The 23,183-nt window shown below is 51.6% G+C and overlaps 2 protein-coding genes across 5 annotated transcripts in view; one reads left to right on the plus strand and one right to left on the minus strand.

Annotated features, from left to right (window-relative positions):
- Positions 1-23,183, plus strand: part of pigh (phosphatidylinositol glycan anchor biosynthesis, class H) — a 127,285-nt gene that overhangs the window by 103,133 nt on the left and 969 nt on the right. The window lies entirely within an intron of this gene.
- The window catches only part of plekhh1 (pleckstrin homology, MyTH4 and FERM domain containing H1), a 171,956-nt gene that overhangs the window by 76,448 nt on the left and 72,325 nt on the right, over positions 1-23,183 (minus strand). For all 4 annotated transcript variants that reach the window (XM_087990124.1, XM_087990123.1, XM_043698224.2 and 1 more), the window contains 6 exons: positions 21,531-21,612; positions 13,435-14,207; positions 10,940-11,018; positions 7,571-7,662; positions 5,191-5,341; positions 1,376-1,515 (listed from right to left, as the gene is read on the minus strand). In XM_087990124.1, coding sequence (XP_087846250.1) covers positions 1,376-1,515; positions 5,191-5,341; positions 7,571-7,662; positions 10,940-11,018; positions 13,435-14,207; positions 21,531-21,612 — 1,317 coding nt within the window. The remainder of the gene's footprint in view (positions 1-1,375; positions 1,516-5,190; positions 5,342-7,570; positions 7,663-10,939; positions 11,019-13,434; positions 14,208-21,530; positions 21,613-23,183) is intronic.

The following is a 23,183-nucleotide window of genomic DNA, read 5'->3' on the forward strand; positions in this document are numbered from 1 at the left end:
TCTGCTCCCCCTTTCCTCAATACTTGCCCAGGACTATATATACCTAATCCCCTATGTCTAGGTACCATGAGCTGGTGAGAATAGCCTTTCTTTCTTTAGCTGATCAAAGCCCATCATCGTCTTGTACAGCTCAATCAAATCTCACCTCGACCTCCTACACTTGAGCACTACCCCACCTCCCCTCACCAGGTTCTGTGAACTCACCTGAGCTAAAGTGCCTGCACTACCACCAGAACATGCTAGTCAATCTTCCTGCAGCGTCTCAAGGAACCTCACCTCATTCCTAAAGTCTGGTGAGGGTGCAACGTACCCATTGTTGGCTCAGTCAGTCCAGTATTGCTCCAGATGGACAAAGACATAAAAGGCCATTGGAGCTGAGAGAGAGAGGGAGAGAGAGAGAAAGGGGAGGGGAAGAGAGAGAGAGAGAAGGGGGGGAGAGAGAGAGAGAGAGAGAAAGAGAAAGAGAGGGGAAAGAGGGAGGGAGAGAGAGGAAGGAGAGAGAGAGAGATAAAGAAAGAGAGAAAGGGGGGTAGAGATAATGACAGAGAGAGAGATAGTGATAAAGACAGAGAGAGAGAGAGTGTTTCTGACCTGACTCTCATCCCCATGCTGTAGAATTCCCCTCCATAAACCTGTCCACTTTGACCTACAACTTTCTTAAACATCAGTTGTAAGCAAGATTCAGGTCGTCTTTGAATATTTACCCACATTGTTCTGGGCGAAACTCTGACAGATCGCGAGGCTGTGAAGCATCTTGGGAATTTTTCTCACGGTATAGTGCTAAGTAAATCTAAGCAATGAATAATACAGCACAGGGACAGGCCATTTGGCCCTCCAAGCCTGCGCCGACACATTTTGCCCTTCTTACTAGGACTGTCTTCACTTACAGGATCCGTATCCCTCTATTCCCTTCCTGTTCACGTATTTGTCTGGGTGCTCTTGAATGTTGCTATTGTATCTGTTCCCACCACCTCTCCGGCAGCGCGTTCCAGGCACACACCCCTCTGTGTGTGAAAAGCATGCTTCGCACATCTCTCTTAAACATCCCCCCGACCTTCCCCTCACGCCGTGGGTGGGGAAGTGGGCAGGGGAGGGCACCGATAGTTGCCGTGAGAGGATCGGACCCTGATCTACTCAGGAAGCTGTGAAAAACGTGTCAAGGGACCAGGTGAACTAACTGACAACAATCTGGGAGGTAACTGTCCAACATGTGTGGAGTTTGCATTGACTTGCAGATGACATTAATTCTGAGTGCAAATGTTTTGCCCCGGGGATATTACAATGGCTCCTGTACACCCCTGAAGGAGATGCCTGATTGCTCACTCAGTGGCCCCCTCCCCCCATGTTCTGAGGGTGCAGTTTGCCCAGCACTTACGGTGCAGTTGCCTTCCGCAGAGTAGACAGAGCAGGTCCGAAGGAGCTTGTGTTCCGGCTCAGAATAGTCGCTGTCCACGGAGTAGGCGTCGGGAGGGATGGCGTAATCGCTCTCAGAACTGACTGAAGACATCGAGACCCCTGCAAGAAAAGGCAGACACATCGTGACCTCCCTCCCTTTACTCATAATCCATTTCAACCACATCCAAGTATGACCATTGACCAATGGGCAGCTCAGAAAGGGATTGCAGGTTAGGGGCAGGAGGCAGCTTCACATTCCATTGCTCCAACGGACTTGCCACATGTGGCTCCAAGAGCAGGCCAGAGGCTAGGAATACTGCAGTGAGTCACTCACCTCCAGCCTATCCACCGTCTCCAAAGCACAAGTCAGGGGTGTGATGCAATATTCCCAACTCGCCTGTCAGCTCCAACACTGAGAGTCACAGAGATGTTCAACATGGAAACAGACCCTTCGGTCCAACCCGTCCATGCCGACCAGAGATCCCAACCCAATCTAGTCCCACCTGCCAGCACCCGGCCCATATCCCTCCAAACCCTTCCTATTCATATACCCATCCAAATGCCTCTTGAATGTTGCAATTGTACCAGCCTCCACCACTTCCTCTGGCAACTCACTAGGACAAAGCAGCCCGCTTGATTGGCACCACATCCACAAGCATCCACTCCCTCCATCACCTACGCTCAGTAGCAGCGGTGTGTACCATCTACAAGATGCATTGCAAAAATCCACATCAACCAGATGCTGCAGGAGTTTGGAATCGCAACATGCGACAAATCTGGACAACAAAATTCTATGTCCAGGGTCACTGCCAAACTCTGGAGTTGGGTGTTCCACCCTGAACAATCCCCACAGTGTATCCAGCAGCAAGATGTCCTGCTGTCACTCAGGGCATGTAAGTGCCCAAGTGTGGGATCTCTGCCTCAACACCTTGAACCAGGAGAAGGCCTTTGACAGATGACTACACACCGACACATTGGACATGCTCTCCAGCGTGGGTGTTGGGGAGGGAATCTGCAAATGGATCCAGCTGCTCTGCGGAAAGGTCAGTACCACAGGTGCGATGGACGGGTGGGAACTGGGAAGCTTCCTGATCAAACCTGGAGTCAGGCTAGGCTGCCCTCGCCCGCTTGTCCTATTCAGCTGTTGGTATCCTCGAGACTCCCAGGAAGGATGGGAGGTAGGGTGTGGTGACGATGCCAGATAGTGGGGGCACTTAGCCCAAACTCTCTGTGTCCATGGACAAAGTCATAGTTCTCCAAGTGGATTGCTGACTGGTATCTGCTGTCAGTTCAAACTGGCCTCGGTGTGGGGGGGGGGTTTAGTGGGTAGGGGTGGGGTTGGGGGAAGGGGGGAGGGGATGTTGGTGATGCTGATGATTTGAGGTAATAATGAGGCCATCATCTTCTGGAAGCGCACCAACTGATCCTTTGTCCCCCTCACCATCAGGTCAGGTCACCTGAAGGTGCCAGTGGATGTGTTTCGGAGGGATTGGGCACGTGCGTCTAAAAAAAAGGTTTGAGCAAATAGAGGAGAACAAGAATTGGGAATGCAGGAATGATGTTCCCTCTGCTTTGTGGGTAGAAATCCTGATTATCTGTGTCACAGCACCTGGTGCAGGTTCGGTCCAATCCCAGAGCTGTGGTGATCATCCCAACCATCTTCCGTTTTATCCGGAGCTTGGAAATGTCCGTCTGTCCGGGGGCTTGGTGCCCAAATGCCCACCCAAAGGCGGGGGGATAGACAACCCCAGGCTCGCCCTCACCTGGACGTGTGCGGCTACATGACGCTGTGTGTGTAGATTCTCAGGACGCTTAACATAGAGCAGTACAGCACAGTACAGGCCCTTCGGCCCCTCAGCACTGACAGTCAACAGTGCACCGAGGTCCTCCCAGTCTCTGGGATTGTCAAGGATGGATCCAGCCATGTTGTTGCGGGATGCTCTGCATAGGCACACTGTCTCCTATCACCTCATAGTGTGGTTGATGCAGACGAAGACCTTTCACCGCAGCCCATCAAGGCAACGCTCTGCATGGGACGTCCTCAACGCTCTCCAGGGTGTTCAATCCTGTCGCAAAACCACTACCCCCCCCAACCCCGGCAAACTGTTAAAGTTCTTCGGCAGAACGTTTCATTGGTGGAATCTTCAAACAGGTTGGTGGTGAGGAGGCCCCACTCCCACCCTCCATTTAACCCGATCCTTTGGACATGCCCAGTGCCTCACCCACTTTGCGGACTGTCATCAGGCCTGCTGTGGTGGGGAAGTGATCCTCATCCACCTCCTTGTTGAATTCGCCTCTGCAAAGAAGGCCTGGAAGAGGCACGGTGGTCCCTCGTTCAAAGTGCTTGATCAAAGCGACTGGACACCCCCTCTCCATTGTTCCCATCCACTCGGCCTCCCTTCCTGCTCAGGGGGCCGGACACCCTGAAAGATCCTCAGGGCGACCCTTTCAAAGGGGAGCTTTTCAGGATCGTGTCAGGCAACCGACCTTCTGGGTAAAGCCAATCATCACACTGCCACCTGTGTGGGATCTTGCTGTGCACAGTTTGGGCGCCGTGTTTCCGACTTTGTGCGTCGCTTTATGGAGTCGTGACAGGTGCTATATAATTGCAACTTATCATTGCTCCCCCTAACTCACCAAGGGTTTGGATAAGTTTGAGTTGGTTTGTTTTATTATTGCCCTCATGTACCTAAGTTCAGTGAAAAGTTTTGTTTTGCGTGCAGTACCATAATAGATCATAACAAGACATGCAGATCATGGGTCCCTTAGACAGAGAGAGGCATTCAGGGTTACAGTTGCGCAGGAAGTGCACAAAGCCAGATCAACATTAGACTTGAAGTTAGACAGCATTCAGCATTCAGGGAAAAAGCTGTTCTTGAATCTGTTGGTACGCGTGTTTAAGCGTCTGTATCTTCTGCCTGATGGAAGAGGTTGGAAGAGAGCATAAACGGGGTTGGAAGGGTCTTTGATCATGTTGGCTGCCTTTGCATTTTGATAATACAAACAAGGACAAAATTTACACTTGGGCCTTGGGGAGTGTTGTAGAAAACAGAGACCCAGAGGTTTTGGTACATAATTCTTTAAAAGTTTGTATTACACATAGACAGGGTGGTTAAGAAGGCTTTTTCCACACTTGCCTTCATTGCTCAGTCTTTTGGGTATAGAAGTTGGGACATCGTGTTGAGATTGTACAGGACATTGGTGAGGCCTTTTCAAGAGTACTGTGTCCAGTTCTGGTCACCCTGTTATAGGAAGGATATTATTAAACTGGAGAGGGTTCGGCAAAGATTTACCAGGACGTTGTTTGTTACTGGAGGGTTTGAGGTACAAAAATACGACTGGAAAGACATTTTTTTCACTGGAACATAGGAGGTTGAGTGGTGACCTTATTGAGTTTCATAAACTCACGAGGGGCACAGATAAGGTAAATAGCGAAAGGTATTTTCCTGAGAGTGGGGGAGTTCAAAACTAGGGGGCATATTTTTATGGAATGAGAAGAAAGATTTAAAAAAGACATGAGGGGCAACGTTTTTACACTGAGGGTGGTTTGTGAGTGGAATGACCTTTCAGAGGGAGTGGGGGAGGCGGACACAATCACAATATTTAAAGGAAATTTGGATAAGTGCACAAATAGGAAAAGTTTGGAGGGACATGGGCCAAGCGCGGGCAGGTGGGACTACTTTAGCTTGGTAACATGGTTGGCATGGACTGGACGGACCGAAGGATCTGTTTCCATGCTATATGACTCTATGACTAATGCCAGCCTCTGGGTTTCCCATCCTGACAAATGCCTACCTCTTTTCACGGCTCGGGGGCTCCCGGGTCCACTGTTCTTCCTCGTTTCCGATCCCACGGCGGACGTCCGAAAGCTGGCTTGGGAGCTGCTGTCATCGTCGGATCCCGACGACTCGTCCGGAAAGGGAACGTTGCTGATCTGGGTGGCTTTCTGCGTCAGGAAGGAAAGAAATCAGCCGTTCGCTTGGGACAAACCACAGCAAGCCCTCGCTGAGCTCCTAGACAGAGGCCCAGGCCTCTGAGCTGACACTGAGAGAGAAATATCCAGGCTGTGCCTCAGAGGGGCCTGCAGGACTGAAGCATTAAAGATCGATCTCTCGAGGGTGAGGCCTGAGCAACACCCAGGGCAAAATTAAGAAAGAAATTCATGTCGTTTTCACCTCCTTTGGGAATTTTTCGTTTGAAACCTGCTGGAGATGGGGACAGCCTGCTGTTAGACTGAGTCCAGCATTGTTCAGTTTGAGGGCCAGAGAGTGAGTGGAAAAGCCAGGCATTCTGGGGGATGGACTTTTCTGGTGGAAGTGTGGGACGGGACACTTTCTTCCCCGCTTCCTGCCTGGTGCTGGCTGGATTGAGAGGCTGCTGAGTAAGGAGGCCTGCACGCAAAGCTGCAGCTAGGGACTCGGGTGTCAGCTTGGCAGTGGTGCAACAGTCACATCCTATTGTGGGTCAGGCTGTCCTTTCCTTTTTAGGAATTTGAACCCTCCCCACCAACTGCCCTTTCCTGTGATGATGATACCTTCCCCACACTCTGTGCCATGTACGGATACTTCACTGAGTCTTTTGCAAGGTGACTTTAAGGCAACAAATGCTGCCTTCCCAGTAAGACAGAGCTGTTACCCACAACACATGGGAACAATGTCTTTTTTTTTTAAAATGGCTGAAGTGTTTTATTTCACAGTTGTGGTGGGGGGGGTCAGGTAAGAGTGGGCATCAATGTGAGGTGTTGTTGCCCCATCCCTAGATGCCATTTCAGAGGGCAGGTGGGAGTTAACCACCTCACTGTGGGATTGGAGTCACTTTTAAAAACAAACTTTTCCTAATTTGTTCACAGATGAGGCCAGCATTGATTGCCCATCCCTAATCACCCACAGTTGCAGTTAAGAGTCTGGGTAATTTAGCAAGGCCAATTCACCTAACCTGTACATCTTTGGAATGTGGGATTAAACCTGGAGGAAGCCCATGGAGACATATGGAGAACACGCAAACTCCACAGTGCTAACCACTGAGACACAAGAGTGTAGCCTCCTGTTCATGTGGAAAGGCCTCGCGATCAGTTTGTGTGTCAGATTGCACGTGAAGAGGATTCCTTTCAGGTTATTAATAAACTACACAAGCAGGACATTTGAGCATTGACATGCTGGGCGCTGTTGGTAGCCATTACGCTGAAGTGAATCCCTGAGGTGACAGGCAGTGCTCTCTCTCCTGATCGCTAATCAATAAATCCTTCCGAGGAAGAGTGTGTGAGAGGTGGAAGGAAATGGGGTCACTCAGCCTTCACTGCCTCCACCACAATGCACAGGGACAGCAGTGTGCAGCTATACACTGGGTTCACTGCGGTCGCTCAACACAAGTCCATCAACAGCTCCTTCCAAACCTGCACATCTAGATGGACAAGGGCAGAAGGTGCATGGGAACAACATCAGCTGCGTGCCACCCCCCTCCACCTCCAAATCAACCACCATCCTGACCTGGAAATGTATAGCCATTCCTTCAGTGTCGCTGAGTCAAAATCCTGAACTCTCTCCCTAACAGCGTTGTGGGTGTCCCTTTGGTCAGCAGCAGTTCAAGAGATTTTTTTTGATTTTGATTAGATTCATTACTGTCACATGTACCTAGGAGCAGTGAAAAGTTTTGTTTTGTGCACAGTACAGGCAGATGATACCAAACAGAGTGATAGAACAGAGCGAGGAGTACAATGTCCCGGCTGCAACTAAGGTGCAGAAAGAGGGGGACCAACATTAAATTCAAGATTTGAGAGGCCCACTCAGAAACCTCATAACAGGGGGGGAGACGCTGTTCTCGAATCTGTTGTTTAAGCTTCTGGACAGAAGAGGTTGGAAGAGCTGATGGGTGGGAGGGGCCTTCGACGATGTCAGCTACCTTCCCCAGGCAGCAGGAAGTATAGATGGAGCCAATGGATGGAAGCTTGGCTTGTGTGATGGACTGGGCTGTGTTCACGACTCTCTGATCCTCATCATAACATCCTGAGCAGCCAAGTCAAAATAAATGCCTCGCAATGGCCTCACCACATTCGAGACATTCCTCTCAAGTTGAACAGCTTTCCCCGTGACAAGCTTACAAATGGAAAGTATTAACCTAGTTCCTTGTGGGTTGCGTCCGGTCAGCGAACCTCTCGCAAGCCAGTTCATTGCCTTACCCCTTTCAGAGTGGTGTAGACAGGAACCGTCATGTTCTTGTAGATGAGATGAGCGAAAGGCCCGGAGGTTAGACTCCCAGGAAGGTTTGACACTGGAGGGGAGGACAGAAAATTGCACAAGGTGAATAGTCTGAAAGTTAGAGCTTGGTTCACACAGGGAGCTCTCCTTTGACTTCTGGCCAACCCCCCCTCACCTCACCTGCTTCCCTAAGGCCCGTGGAAATAACTTGACTGAGCTGGGCCTTCTCATATCCATCGCCCGTGGAGCCTGTTGAGAGGGAACAAGTGATGCAGCTCCCAAACAGTTCTGGCCTAAAATTGGAGTTGGGTTCTGATTTTGCATCACTCACAGGGCCGTGATTGCTGTGTTAAAAAGGAGCCTGTTGCTTTGAGCAACTGGGCGTTTTTAACACCCGACGGGAGGTTGAAATATCACTAGCCTCCCCGCTCGTGTCAACATGGCTGCCATCCCACCTGACACCAGTTAATGTTGAACAACAAACACTCAGTTTTTGGAGTTCGTATCAGCATGGCGTGAGAAGCCTTGAGGAGGAGACTGGAGTGGCAGTCAGCTCTCATTTTGGCTCAGTCGGGTGGACAGGCTGCGAGACTCCATTTTTAGTTACGGAGAATCAGGGGAGGCTGAGACGCACTCAACGGTGCTGGTGGAACTGGTCAAATACAGAGGAGCCTCGATTATCCGAGCAAGATCGCAGGGTCCCGATGCTCGGCTAAACTGTGCTATCCAGCATTCGATTACCTGAACAAAATACTCCTCGCCTCTATCGTTCGGATAATCGAGGGTCCTCTGTAGACCCTTTCGGACAATAAGCTGGCATTCTTGGCGGTGCCAAGAGGGGAGTGGGGGGGGGGGGGGGGGGGCGGGGGGGGGGGGGGGGGGGGGGGGCGAGGCCTCCCAGGAGAGGGTGCTGCAGGCACCCCCCCCCCCAACCTCAAAGTGATAAAGTAAAACGTGGCCTTGTGTTCGGATCTCCACACCTTGCTCAGTACGTTTTGGGGGGGGGGGGGGATATGAGCAGCTCTCTCTTCACCCTTGCTTGATGAAGCAGCTCCTCCCACCAACCCCGAGCCCAGGACAAACCCCCAAGTCACTGGCTACAGTTTGCCACCCGGCCCGGCCTAGCCTGTGTGCTGAAGGGAGACCCTCCATCTCTGGAGGAGGGCAGCCAGAGCGCGCGACAGAGCCACAGGACTTCGCAATTCCAGCTGGAAGAGGCTGAAAGCCAAGTCCGTTGAAAACCAATCAAAGTGGAGAATTCATCATCGCCCCCACCCCCCCACCTGTTGCCTCTTTTGATTTCTTTCAACCCTCCTCAGATCCGGCCACCCTGCCTTCTGTTTATTTAAGGCTTTGAAGCCAGTGCTGGTGAGGATTTACCGGTAAACACAGCCTTTAATTACAGGGGGCGGGGAGACCCTCCTTTGATCTGCGCCGCATGGGGGACTGAGTTGGAAACTGCTGCTCCCTGTAACGTGAGCTGGAGCACACCCGAGACGGAGGGTTCTCTCCCCCGGGCGGACAGCTGTGCAGGAGCCAGGCAGAACACTGACCAACAGCTAAAGGAATAAAGGAAGAGGGCACCTCGCTGTACAAGCCCTGGGCCGGCTTCCACACTTCACCGGGCAACTCCTCACTGGTGTCTCCAGCTTCCCAGAGGTTTCGTCAGGGCCCGGAGCGGGGGGGGTTGGGGGGGGGGGGGGGGGGGGGGGACTGGCCCCAAAGAACTGGAGGAACACATCACCACAGGTGCTGGAATCTTTACCCAAAGCAACAGATGCTGCAGATCACAGCGGGTCAGTCAGCATCCGTGGAGAGGGAGCAGGCTAACCTTTCAAGTCTAGGTGTCTCTTCATCATAGCTGAAGTGAAGTGTGGAGGTGGGTGGGGGGGGAGGGGGGAAGCATTGATGCTAGAGGTTGGGAGGGGGAGTTGGGTGAGGGTAGAACTGGACTCTGTTTCCCTGGGAAGTTCAGGTGAGGGGGAGGAGGCCCCTGGATAGGAGAGGGGGAATGTGATTTCTATCCATGCCCCATGACTCCTCACATCCCCCTGACCACCACCACCTCCTCCTCCAGTCAGGAGCAAAAACGGTTGAAGACAACAAAATCTTTTTCTCCCCTGAGTGAGGACACCCAGTTTGACATCGAATTTTCATGTCGGATTAAAGGTTTAAAGGGAGAGAGGGTGGGATAATGGAGCTGAGGCCGAGATGAGAGTGGCCTCAGAGGTTAGCACTGCTGCCTCACGGCGCTAGGGTCCCAGGTTCGATTCTAGTCTTGGACGACTGTCTGTGCGGAGTTTGCACATTCTCCCTGTGTCTGCGTGGGTTTCCTCTGGGTGCTCTGGTTTCCTCCCACAATCCAAAGATGTGCAGGGCAGATGGATTGGCCATGTTAAAATGGTTGGTCTTCGGAGGGTCGGGGTTGACTCAATGGGCCAAATGGCCTCTTTCCACACAGTAAGGATTGTGTGAGATCAGCCATGACCACATCAAACAGTGAAGCAGGTTTGACAAGGCTTACTCCTGCTCCAAGTTCTTATGTCCTTAATGCCTACGAGATTGATCATGCCTACATAACCTCAGGAGGGGCTCACCCACAATGTACCGATAGGAACAGTCTGCTCACATCGACATATGCAAAGATAGGGAACATAAACCATTTAGTTAGTCATTACCACACCAAGTGGCACAAAATTCACCTGCATACACATCACCACCAGCCCCCACCGTGTTACACACGACCCTACAGTGTAATGTCTTGGGGTCCAAGCCCTGCTCTTGCCCCTGGGAAGCTGACACTCATGGTACAGCCCTGAGGGAGTGCTGCACTGTCAGAGATGCCACCTCTCAGGCGAGAGGTCCATGATCATTTCCCCCCCCCCCCCGTCGGATAACATATAAGATCCTGCGGGGAACGGCGATGGTACTTCCCCAATCTCTGGGGCCAGTATTTATCCCCACGACCCGCTGGTGAGACAGACAAGCGGCTTGCTGGCCCAGTCTGTGGGATCTTGCTATGCGCCGCCGCTGCCTTCCAGTGAGAGCGCGACTACAAGACATGAACTGACTGCAATGTCGCGAGATTGGAAAAGTGGGTTGGGGGAGGAGGGGGATCTTAGTTTCTCAGAACGCGGCCCATCGATTGGTCTTGGCCAATCCCCCCCACCCCTCTACCCCCCCCACGCCCGATGTCGAGGAGCCCAGGAATGGGCTTCACCGGGGGAAACGGAGCTGACTCCTGGTTTAATGATAAAGGGCCCTCGTTCCCACCACGGGGGAGACCACTCCGTCTCAGGAACAACCAATCGAGCTCACCACAAGGAGTCCCCTCGACCAACCTCACTTACATCTTTTCGTGGAGCTGTTAGCCAATGTCACCTCGGACATCCTCATGCCAGACTTGGCAAGGGCGTAAATTCGACCTTCCTGTAAACACAAGCAATGGTGGGGGGGGGCAGGGTATAAACAGTTGGCAATCAGTTCCCATCTCCAAAGCTTAAATGACTTTTCCCCCACCCCCCCATCATGAGTATGGCGCAGAGAAGAGTTAACTACCAAAGTTGCACCAGCGATCAGAATCAACATCGTAAGTGATAGCGCAGTGGACAGCACGTTCATCCTCGAGTTGATGTCCTGGGCTCGAGCGCAAAGTCTAGGTCTAACCTTGTCACGGTGCAGTATTGAGCACTGTCGGATTGCAACACTATTAAACGGAGGGTGTGTCAGGGTGCTGCTCAAAGGTCTGACTGTCTGACCAAACCAGGGCAAACACCACTCCAACATAGTCGCCAGTAAGCTCTCAGAGAGAGAGAGAGAGAGTGATAGAGAGAGCGAGAGAGCGCGAGGAAGCAAATGAGAGAGAGCGAGAGAGAGCGAGAGAGTGTGTGAGAGAGAGTGTGAGAGAGAATGCATGCAAGAGAGCGAGAGAGAGAGAGCGCACACGCGAGAAAAAGAGAGCGAGAGTGTGAGAGACAGAGAGAGACAGAGACACACATAGAGACAGAGGGGAAACAGAAGGGAATCAAGGGAGAAAGGCAGGAAAGTGGACGTGAGGATTTGATGAAGGACTTTTGCCTGAAACATCGATTTTCCTGCTCCTCGGATGCTGCCTGACCTGCTGTGCTTTTCCAGCACCACTCTGATCTAAACTTCCAGCATCTGCAGTCCTCACTTTTGCCCTGTGAGGATTATCAAGTCAACCTTGATCTCATTGAATGGTGGAGCAAACTCAATGGCCTACTGTCCAGCTATCCTGAGCCAAGCAGAGGTGCGCTTATCCCGGGTTTTAACAGATGTGGGAGAGATTGGGATTGCTTTCCTTGGAACAGAGAAGGCTGATCACTGACATGACTGAGGTATACAAAACTGTGAGGGGTAGAGATAGACGGGAGGAACCTGTTTCCCTTGGCAGAGAGTTCAAAAACCAGGGGTCGTAGATTCAAGCTAAGTGGCAGGAGGAGACATGAGGAAAAATGTTTTCATGGAGAGAGTGGTGGGTGCCTGGAAATCGCTGCCCTGAGTTGGTGGTGGAGACAGAGACTCTAAGCTCTTTTTAAAAAAGTACCTGAAACTGAACCTTAAGTGGTGTAAGCTGCAGAGATTTGGGCCGTGGGCGATATGGTGGGATTAGAAAATGGCCGTCTCCGCATAGGGCCAAATGGCCCCCTTCTGTGTTGCATCATTTCTACAGTTCTATTCCCAAAATGTGACAATCAGTGAGGCTGAAATAAATCGCTGTTACGGGCTAGTGTGCACCTCGCTTCTCTTTAAGTAAATGTTGAGGCAATTTCCCAAGGAAACTCAGACATGTAATCCCAGTAATCATTGTTTTCCTGTGGTGCAGAAAACACTACCTCTATTTATGGATTCGGGCATTCTTCTCTCTCCATGGCTGGGACCATATAATCACCGAGTAACGTGTCTCAGTCACAGCCTCCAGCAGCACTCTGCCTGACAGGAGGGACCTCAGAGTTCAGAGGGGGACGGGGAATGGGTGACCGGGGAGGAGCGGACATTACGGCCTAGCTGGCATGCAGATACAGAGACACAGAAAACAGGAGTAGGAGCAGGCCATTCGACCCTTTGAATCTGGTCTGCCATTCATGATGAGCATGGTTCAACGTCCAACCCAGTCCCCTGTTCCCATTTTCAATCCATACCCTTTGACCCCTTTAGCCCTGAAGAACTATTACCTGCTCCTTGGAAACATTCGGTGTTTTTGCCTCGACCACTTTAACTGGCAAAGAACTCCACAGGCTCACTACTCTCTGGGTGAAGAGAATTTCTCACCAATGGCCTACCCTGTATTCTCAAACTGTGACTCAGGGCTCTGGACTCCTTGATCATTGGGAACATCCTTCCTGCGATTAGCATTGTGGAATCCTGATGGTGTGGAAGCAGACCATTCAGCCCATTGAGTCCACACCGACCCTTCGGAGCGCATTCCACACCTGTCCCTGTGACCCTGCAGTCCCTATGGCTAAGCCACCTGGGCCGCACATCCCTGGACACTGCGGGCAATTTAGCACGGCCAATCTGCCTAACCTGCACTGTGGGAGGAAACCAACCTAGACACAGGGAGGACCTGCAAACTTCCCACAGACAATCGCCCGAGGCTGGAATCGAACCCGGGTCCCTGGCGCAGTGAGGCAGCGGTGCTATCCACTGAGCCACCGTGCCACCCTATTAGGATTTTATAGGTTTCTATCATTCTTCTAAACTCCCAGTGATTACGACAGTCACAGGAATCAGTCTGGTAAACTGTTGCAAAGTAAGGAAAGTGGAACCCGGGCTTGGCCCAGTGGGGTAGGCTGAAGAAAGGTTCAGAAATGATTCCTCTTACCCAGGAGGGCAAACGATGCAAGGGGGGAGGCGGAGGCTCGTTCCTGGGGGAGGAGCTTTCAGAATCTGCCGAAGCCTCTTTCGATGCAGGTAGTGACGGTAGCGAGGGTGGCGAGGGCGACGGTGATGATGTTGGGGAGGGGACAGAGCATTCCTTGGCCGGGGCGCCGCCACTTTCTTCAGTCTCCATTTGCTCAGGAACGTCGTCGATGTCCGTCTCCTGGACCCGGACCGGTTGCCGGGCGGGGCCAGCAGGTTTGAAGGAGGGACAGATGTCGATGCGGACGACACGGTGGGGCCTGGCAGCGGTTCCGGCATGCGGCTGGCTGAGGTGTTTCTTCGCCAGCTGGATGCTGTCCCTCGGAGCCAGCGGCGTCCTCGCCTTGGGCAGGGTCATGCTGGTGCCCACTGGGCCTTCCCTGGCCGCCAAGGCTGGCAGGGCGGGCCTCGGCCTCTGGGTGGCGCCCTCGGCGTCCGGAGGGGCCTTCACTGTCTCCTTGGCGGCCCGCGGTGGGGGCCCAGCTTGGAGGCATTCATCCTCTGCCAGGCCCGGGGCAGACTCAGGAGAGCAGGCCTCATGCCAAAGCAGCCTACTCCCCGCCTCGGCGCAGCCCTCCTCCCCCTCCGTGGGGCTCCGTCGAGACTGCTCCTTCCTCCCCTCGACACAGGGCTCCTCACCTGGCGCAGGCCGGGGCGGGGCAGCTGAAGGCACGGGGGATGCTTCTGAGGCTCTGTCCACTGTCGCGTCAGCCCCCGGTCGCTCGCTCCGTGAATCTGTTCAACATAAAAAGTGAGCTCGGTTTACTGGAGATGCCCAAAGGTCTTCAAACATCAGAAAAATGAAGGAAATCTCTCAATATTAATGGGGGAGGGGGTTAGTGGGCATGAACTGGAGGGAGACACATAGAAACTAAGAGGAGTAGGCCATTCGGCCCTTCATTCCTCCCCACGACTGATCATCCAGACCCTGCTCCCCCTTTCTCCCCATACCTTTTGATCCCTTTAGCCCTAAGAAGTAAATGTAACCCCTTTGTGAAAACATTCAATGTTTTGGCCTCAACCGTTTACTGTGGTAATGAATTCCACAGGCTCCCCACTCTCTGGCTGTGCACCCTTTTAAAACCACCACCCTGCCCCCACGGCCAGAATTCATGAGACTCCCCCACCCTCTCCCATGCCCAAACCCACAACCTCCCCTCACCAGCACCAAATACTAGGCCCTGAAGGAAATCTTGGCTCATCATCTCAGTCAGGATCCGAAATGGCCTACCCTGTGTCCTTACTGGGATTGGAGGGAGTGGGAGGAGGTGGGTGTGTGGGACAAGGGTGGGGGGTGAATGGGGTGAGGGAGGTTACTGGGGTGGGGGCTGCGGTGTGGGAAAGGCTGCGATGAGACGTCGGGCATTGGGAGGGGTGGGGAACGACGGTATGGGAGCTCGTGGAGGTGGTGACGGGGAGGGTGGTAACAGGGGTACAGGGCAGCACAGGGCAGCAGGGCTGACAAATGGTGGGAAGGGCATGACAAGAAAGGGGGGGGCAACAGAGTGTGGATTTGAGAGATTTTTGGGAGGCCTGGCTGTGGGTGGAGATGCTTGACTGATTGGGGCTTACGGCAATGGAAGCGATGATGTGGGAAGACTGGAACGTAGGGGTTTGGGTGTGGAGTCTGTAGTTGGGTAACCAGCTGGCAAAAGAGTTGTGAATAATCCCCTACCCACAATATGGCCTTTCTCAGAGGTGGGCAAGTCCTATCACAGAGTCATAGAGATGTACAGCACGGAAGCAGACCCTTCGGTCCAATTCGTCCATGCTGTCCAGATATCTTAAATTAATCTAGTCCCATTTGCCAGCACTTTGATCCATATCCCTCTAAACCCTTCCTATTCATATACACATCCAGATGCCTTTTAAATGTTGTAATTGTACTAGACTCCATCACTTCGTCATTCCGTATACAGGTGCATGAAAAAGTTGCCCCTTAGGTCCCTTTTAAATTTTTCCCACCTCACCCTAAACTTATGCCCCCTAGTTCTGGACTCCCCTACTCCAGAGAAAAGACCGTGTCTATTTATCCTATCCATGCCCCTCGTGGCTTTACAAACCTCTATAAGGTCACCCCTCAGCCTCTGACACTCCAGGGAAAACAGCCCCAGCCTGTTCAGCCTCTCCCTGTAGATCAATTCCTCCAACCCTGGCAACATCCTTGTAGATCTTTTCTGAACCCTTTCAAGTTTCACAACAGCTTTCTGATAGGAAGGAGATCAGAATTGCACGCAATATTCCAACAGTGGCCTAACCAATGTGCTGTACAGCTGCAACATGACCTCCCAACTCCTGTACTCAATACTCTGACCAATAAAGGAAAGCATACCAAACGCCTTCTTCACTATCCTATCTACCCGCGACTCCACTTTCAAGGAGCTATGAACCTGCACTCCAAGTAGCTTTGACCACAATTTGGGTTGGAAGTATTGCAAAGGAAGCCTCTTGCCTTGTTTCAAATAAGGGGTACGCCATTTAGAACAGAGTTGAGAAACTTCTTCACCCAGAGAGTGGTGGATATATGGAATTCGCTGCCCCAGAAGGCAGTGAAGGTCAAGTCTCTGGATACTTTTGAGAAAGAGATGGAGGGAGCTCTTAAAGATAGTGGACTCAAGGATTATGGGGCTAAGGCAGGAACAGGATACTGATTGTGGATGATCAGCCATGATCATAATGAATGGAAGGGCCAAATGGCCTACTCCTGCACCTATTGTCTATTATCTATTGTCACACACATTATCAACACTGATCCACCCAGTCCACTATCGCCACTTCTATCCAGCTTCCAATTCTCACCACCAGCCCGAATTCTTCTACGCGCTGCGCTCTTGGGTATCAAGGCCAAGTTTTGGTCCCGGGAGGCGAGAGGGGGAACAAGAATTTGGGCCACGGAGGCAGGGTGGAGGTTTTAAAATGGTGCACAGCTGAGCAGGTCCAATGTTCACTGCCGTACAGGGATTAGACAGACAGTACGGACTTCCTCAGCACCATCAAAAGCAATCACCATTCCCTCCCCCAACCAAGCTGAGGAACTGGTTCAGCCATTCAGTCATCTGAGCCTGCTGCTCCATTCGGTCCCAGCACGGCAACTCACACCCTCCATTCTCTTCTCTTGTCTTTCCTGAACAAAATCTATAAACCGGACTCTCAAAAGTTTCAGTTGACTCTCCCTTTTCCAAAAGCCTTGGCGGCATTTGGGATACAGAATTCCAAATTCCCATCATCTTTCATATGGAAAATGTGTCCTCGGTCTGATCTTAAACCTACCCATATACAGAGAAACCTCGATTGTCCAAACGAGATGGGTGGGCACTATTTTTTTCGGAAAATTGATTATTCGGTTAATTGTTTCAATGCCTTTCCTCTGGGGCTCGGAGTTTTATGTTAGGTCTGCTCCCCGTTCAGGAGACTAGCAACAGCACACCACCCGTCCACCCACGCTCCTATCCGCCCTCCAACCCTGACCAATACTGACCTTCCCCCCCCCATCACTGTTCCCCACCCCCCCATCCCGAGACGGTGCCTGGGCACCCATCGATGTCCAGGACTGTTCTCGGCAGCACTTCAGTGATCCGAGTTCACTTTTAATCTGTAAACAAAAGGCGCGATCAATGTTGGAAGCACATCTTTGATGTAACGTTTCTATCAGGCCCTCGAGATCTCCTTCAGATAATCCGATATTCGGATAATTGATATTCGGATAATAGAAGTTTCCCTGTACCTAACCCTAAAATGGTGTCCCATGGCACCGGATTCCTCAGTAAGAGGGAGGTTTGTCTGGGACTCCATCAATACATCGAGTCTCTGTATCTGATCTCGTCACATTGTGTAGTAACTGGTCTTCTAACCTAGGCCTCTACTTGCCGGTATGCCTCTTATGAGTCCAGGTGTGGTCCCTCAAAACAATACCCATCATCCCAGCAGAATATCTACCACAGCGATGGTGCTCCAGCAAAGTGAGGAGGGGACAACCACCCCCTGCCTCTGGACGACTCCCAAGTCAAAGGTGGAGGTTTCACTTTGAACAAGGATAGCGTTCAAAAAGGCCGGAACAAAATTTGTGGAAGCATTTGCAAACCCACAGACCTCCGACAGATCAAAGTGGGGGCTGAGGTGGAGGATTGGTTGTGGGTAACAGAGCAGGGTTTGTGGAGCTGGGGAGGAGGCGACCATTCGGCCCATCCTCACTCTCAGCCAGAGCAAGCAAAGTGGTCGCACTGGCTCCCCCAAACCCCAGCGAACCCCCAAAACACTGGAAGCCCCCGCCCTGAAATTTTTCTTTCCAGATAATTATCCGGTTTCCTTCCGAAAACCATGATTGGAACTCGTTCTGCCATGCTTACAGGAGGCCTCAGACCCTAAGCCCTAGCCGTGTGTAACGATTCACCTCACATTATCTCTCCTCATCTTGCTAACCAGCTCATCCTCTCAACCCTGGAGCCACTGGGAAACGGTTTGTGATGGAGTAGATCAAGCCAAACCATCAAAGGCTTGAAAAGGCTCATTCAACATCCTCTCAACTTACCTCCTTTTCGCTTGAAAAACAAAAGACCCACCAGCTACTCCAATCCATCCATGACGCCCTGCATCCCTGGGAGGTGTTCCCATGGATCTCCCCGTAAGTCCTTCACATCCTTCCCAAAGTTCCCTTCCCAGAACTGGGCAAAGTACTCCAGCTGAAGCTGAACCAGGATTTTATAAAGCTTCACCATAACTTAATTGCATTTGCACCCTTTGCTCATAACCTACTCCTTGTCCCGATTTTGAAGATATGCGTTTGGTGGAGACAACAGCTCCTGCCCATTATTCTTGCAGCCTGGGAAATTAGATTCTTTTTTAGGGAAACCTATCTGCTTTGACCCTTGCCTGATCGTGCTGCAAAAAGCAGTCTGAATGATCGAACTGAAAGATGATGGACATTCCTACTGGTTAATCCCTGGTTACTGAGTAACTAAGCACCGTTTCACATTTAGGCCTGTAAATCTGTTATTGTCGTTCCACTGAGTCATTCGGTTATTAAGCAGAATGTTACAGGAAAGCAGTCAAACATTAAACCCCAAGGTTAGGTATTTCCAAAACCAACTAACCTGTCTGTTCTGCAGCCTGTGTTTTGGGTCGGTTTTCACCGTATCACACACTAAGAGCCAATTCTACAACATTTACATTGCACCGTTATAGTTGGGGAAGAGCTTCTGCACAACATTCCTGACCATGGGTCCAAATAGATGAACACAGAAAGACAGACCTGAATTTATATAGCACCTTTCACTACCTCATTGTGTTCCAGATCACCTAACATATCTTATCCTTTGTTTCTCCATCACAGTTTGGCCCAACCCTCAGTTGCCCTTGAACCGAGTGGTTTGCTCGGCACTATGGGAGCAGTTACTATACAGTAGTCTGCCCTGGAGTCATGTCTAGGGCAGATTTCAGTCCCTAAAGGGTGTGAGCAAACTAGATCGGCTTTCAACGGCAATCAATGATAGCTGCCCCAGCTGAGTCCAGAACGTTTAATGACAGTTCTGAGGAAGGATCACCAGACCTGAAACGTTAACTGTGATTTCTCTGCACAGATGTTGCCAGAGCCTGCTGAGCTTTACCAGCAGTTCCTGTCTTAACTACGAATGCTGTGGTGGTGAGATTTGAACCCGTCTCCCCACAGCATTCAACTGGGTGTCCAGATTACTGGTCCAGTGGCTATACCATTGTGCCTCCTCTGTGAATCTCTCTCTTTCTCATTCACTCTCTCTCTCATTCTTGCCTTCAGTTACCTGACTTACAATATCCTTCCTTCATCCGCCCTTAAGTTTTTATCTGACTCGCCCTCCCATAAGCTGCCTTAGGACATTTGACAACATTAAAAAAGATGTGCTCTCAATCCTAATTGTTCATGTCGAACTAGGTCTATGTATCTATATATAAAATGACATTGCTTCCGGTCAGTCACTTATTACACGCTCTGTGCCACAAACGCATCGACTTCCTGCTGCTGTTGCTGCATGGCTTAAATTTACCAAGACAAACAAACACATCAACGCAAGGGAGGAAATGTCTGAGACCTGAGGAAAACAGGTTAACTCCATTTCCACACAGGAGCAAACCGCTGGCCTTGGTCAGTAAAGAACTGACCAGGGAATGAATGGAACCAACTTAAATTTGACTGGTATCTTGAAGGCTCCCTCTTGCTGAACATTCAAGTCGGAATAAAGTCTGGGACAAAAGAAGGAAACCGCGAGGCTGTTGGAGATGGTGTAAACGGGGTGATGGGGAAATGACAATTTGGCCGATCTGCCTTTACCCATCTGACACCACGTTCAGTGACCTCTCCTGTGGGCAGCACAGTGGCACAGTGGTTAGCACTGCTGCCTCACAGCTCCAGGGACCCAGGTTCAATTCCACCCTCGAGTGAGTGTCTGTGTGGAGTTTGCACATTCTCCCCGTGTCTGCGTGGGTTTCCTCCGGGTGCTCTGGTTTCATCCCGCAATCCAAAAGGTGTGCAGGCTGGGTGGATTGGCCATGCTAAATTGCCCGTAGTGTCACAGGGATGTGCAGGGTAGGTGGGTTAGCCATGTGAAATGCAGTGTGACAGAGATGGTTTGGGTGGGTGGGACACTCTTTGGAGGGTCAGTGTGGACTCCTTGGGCCTATCGGCCTCCTGTAAGGAGATTCTATGATACTCCCTCCACTACCAATGGGCCCTGCCTGGAACCCAATAAAGCTGCACTGTCACGTCCTAGCCCTGCGATTGATACTGATTAGGAGGACAAGGACAGCAAATGCATTGAAGCAACACCACCAACAAATGGTTTGTTTTCCGAGTGACACACACTGCCCACTTGTTCATTGTCATCGGGTTAGTATTTTCCACCCACCCCCCCCGGCCTGTTCCTGAGAACACATCGGGATTACCTTCAGTACAAAGGCTGCAGTGGTTCATTCGGGCAGTGTTCTGTTATCAGCTCAAGGGCAAGTAGGTATTGGAGCTAAAATGGTGGTCTGCCCAGTCACACCCACAGGCCCAGACAGTCGTTATGAAACAGTCTGGCCCAGCAGTCGCACTTTCACTTCTGTGTTGGGAAAATATGGGCCTGACACAGCATACTATTGCTACCTTTCAGAGGAGGCCTTAACCCAAGGCCTCTGCCCAACGCTGAATTAGAGGCTTCAATCTCTGGGAGTAGGCCTCAAACCCATGAGGTGCTGACTTTGGAAGCAACCGGCCATTTCAGCCATATGTTTGAACTGTGGACCCCTCACCCCCTTCCCAACAGCAGAGGAAATGTGGTAGCTGGTCCACGCACAGCAAGATCCACACAGACCATAACATGATATGCGGCCTGATGACTGAAGGATAATCATTGGGCGGCATGGTGACTCAGTGGTTAGCACTGCTGCCTCACAGTGTCAGGGACCTAGATCGATTCCAGTCTCAGGTGACTGCGTGGAGTTTGCACATTCTCCCCGTGTCTGCATGGGTTTCCTCTGGGTGCTCCGGTTTCCTCCCACAGTCCAAAGATGTGCAGGTTAGGTGAGTTGACCATGCTAAATTGCCCGTAGTGTTCAGGGATGTGTTGGTTAGGTGCATCAGTCAGGGGTAGATATAGGGTAGGGGAATGGGTCTGGGTGGGTTACTCTTCGGAGGGTCAGTGTGGACTTGTTGGGCCGAAGGGCCTGTTTCTACACTGCTGGGATCTATGATTGGCGAGGGGTTTTGAGGAAGGAGAGTGGACAGACAGCTAAGAATGCGCAGAGATCAAAGTGCCCTCCGGGGGATGGATTATATCAGCTGGGTTTCAGAGAGGGAATCGGATGAAGATTTGCCAGATAAAGCCTTTGAAGGGAATGAAAACTAGAATTGTAGTTCCTTTTTTTTTAAAACAAAGACTCCCAGACCACCCAGACACACCAAAAGGCTTCTTAGTGTTCCTTTGCGTTGGTCGGTGGACATGAGCACCTTGCTCTGAAGTTAGCCAAAGAGGAACATGGACGATTCAAAGCAAGTTCCCATTTCTCATTTCAAGACCTCAAATTCCTGTATAGGACAAACAGTCGTACCTTGAATCTTGGCCCGCAGGGCTTCAATCTGTTCAGCTTGTTTCTGGGTCGTTTCTTTGAGATGGTGGTTTTCAAATTCCAGCTTCAAAATTTAAATTAAAAAAAAAAGATTCACCACAATGTCAAAATGAGAAGGGAAGGAAACTTGCATTTACATGGCGCCTTTCACCTCTGTCAAGCGTACACAAAGCCTCACAGCTAATGAGAGCTGGCAAGGCGCAGCGTTTCCATTTTTGTTTCATCACCGCCCCCCCCCTCCCCTTTCTCAATAGAGAGGGGGGGCAATAGCAGCCGTGACACGTGATTCCCAAGTACAACTGCGGCAGTACGACACTGGAGATGTGTCTAATGTAGAGGGCACCTCTAGGCTATTACAGGCCCACAGAAAATGCTTTAACAATCTCCACAGGCCTCCCATTTTGGCTGCATGGATTCCCATCAGCCCCACCTACCAGCTACGTGCCCCCTTGACACCACCCATCCTTAACCAGCGGGGCACAGGAGAACATCGCCCAGCGTTACCCAATTAACCGTGTGTGTGTGTATCTGTGTGTGTCTGGAGGTGGGTGGGAGAGGGGGGTAGAGAAGAAGAGAATCAATAAGCGTTACTCTTTGCCGGAGGCTTGGGAGTGGAGGGGATGGGTTTCAGATTGCAAGGAAAGGGAAAACCGGGAATAAACAGCTTCCCTGGGACAGGCCTGGAAAACCCGCCCAGGGGTTTGGTAAGCTCGGCTGGAGAAGCTCGAAGCAGTGAGGGGGCAGGCAGGTTGAAGGTTCAGGCAGGGCCCAGGTGAGGCAGTTTGAGACGTTTGTCGGCTCTGGTGAGGGAGGACCAGAAACAGCAGCCTTGGCTGCACCATCAGACCATCCCAGGGTCGGGAGGAACTTCCTCCCAGGAAGGACAGTGGAAATCTGGAAGGTGGTGGTGGTGGTGGGGGGGAATATAAACAAAGAGCATGACCTCCTTCCAAATGGCTAAGTCCAGGCTTGCGGTATTTAATAATATTTTGACATTCTAGCCCAGGAATGCACGTTAATCATCTGATGATAAGAGCGGGGCCAGGGGGTCAAGGAATGTGCAGAGATTCCGGAACGATGATGTATTGCCTGGATGCAGCACCTGGAGGGAGCGTGAACTCAAATCTTTGGACGGCAGCAGGTTTGTCCCCTGCAGCGACCCATAGTTGCCTGAACTGGAGGAGTGGGGGAGAGTGTGATAGGAACACCCTCTTCCCTGAGCTCCTTTATGGCGGGGGCCACGTGCGAGGGGTGATCAAGTGAGGGCCAGAGTTCTGGCAACAGGGTAAAGGCTTCGGGGGGAGGTGCAGGCCCAGTGAGAAGTGAGATTGGGCCTAGTCTCCCATTCATTGAAGATTGAGGTGGAACATTCCGGCCCCAAGGCTGGGATGGAAACCCCATTTGGAACGCCTTGGAACCCTGCCCCGTTCCCGCCTCCATCCTCAACGCTCGACGTTCCCGCCCCTCCACCAGCAGAGGGCCCAAAACGGGTCAACGACTGATCGCTTGAGGGCCTCATCCGGCACCTTCTGGTGACCGGCAGCTTTCAGATGGGCAGAACGGCCTCCATCTCGATGGACAGGCTTCCGGTGACCACTTGGGCGCCTGTGTGTCGGAGGATCTGCCAGGTTTTCA

Source organism: Chiloscyllium plagiosum, unplaced genomic scaffold (genome assembly GCF_037043375.1).
Source record: "Chiloscyllium plagiosum isolate Xiang-an unplaced genomic scaffold, Cpla_swu_hap1 HiC_scaffold_8, whole genome shotgun sequence".
Lineage (NCBI taxonomy): Eukaryota > Metazoa > Chordata > Chondrichthyes > Orectolobiformes > Hemiscylliidae > Chiloscyllium > Chiloscyllium plagiosum.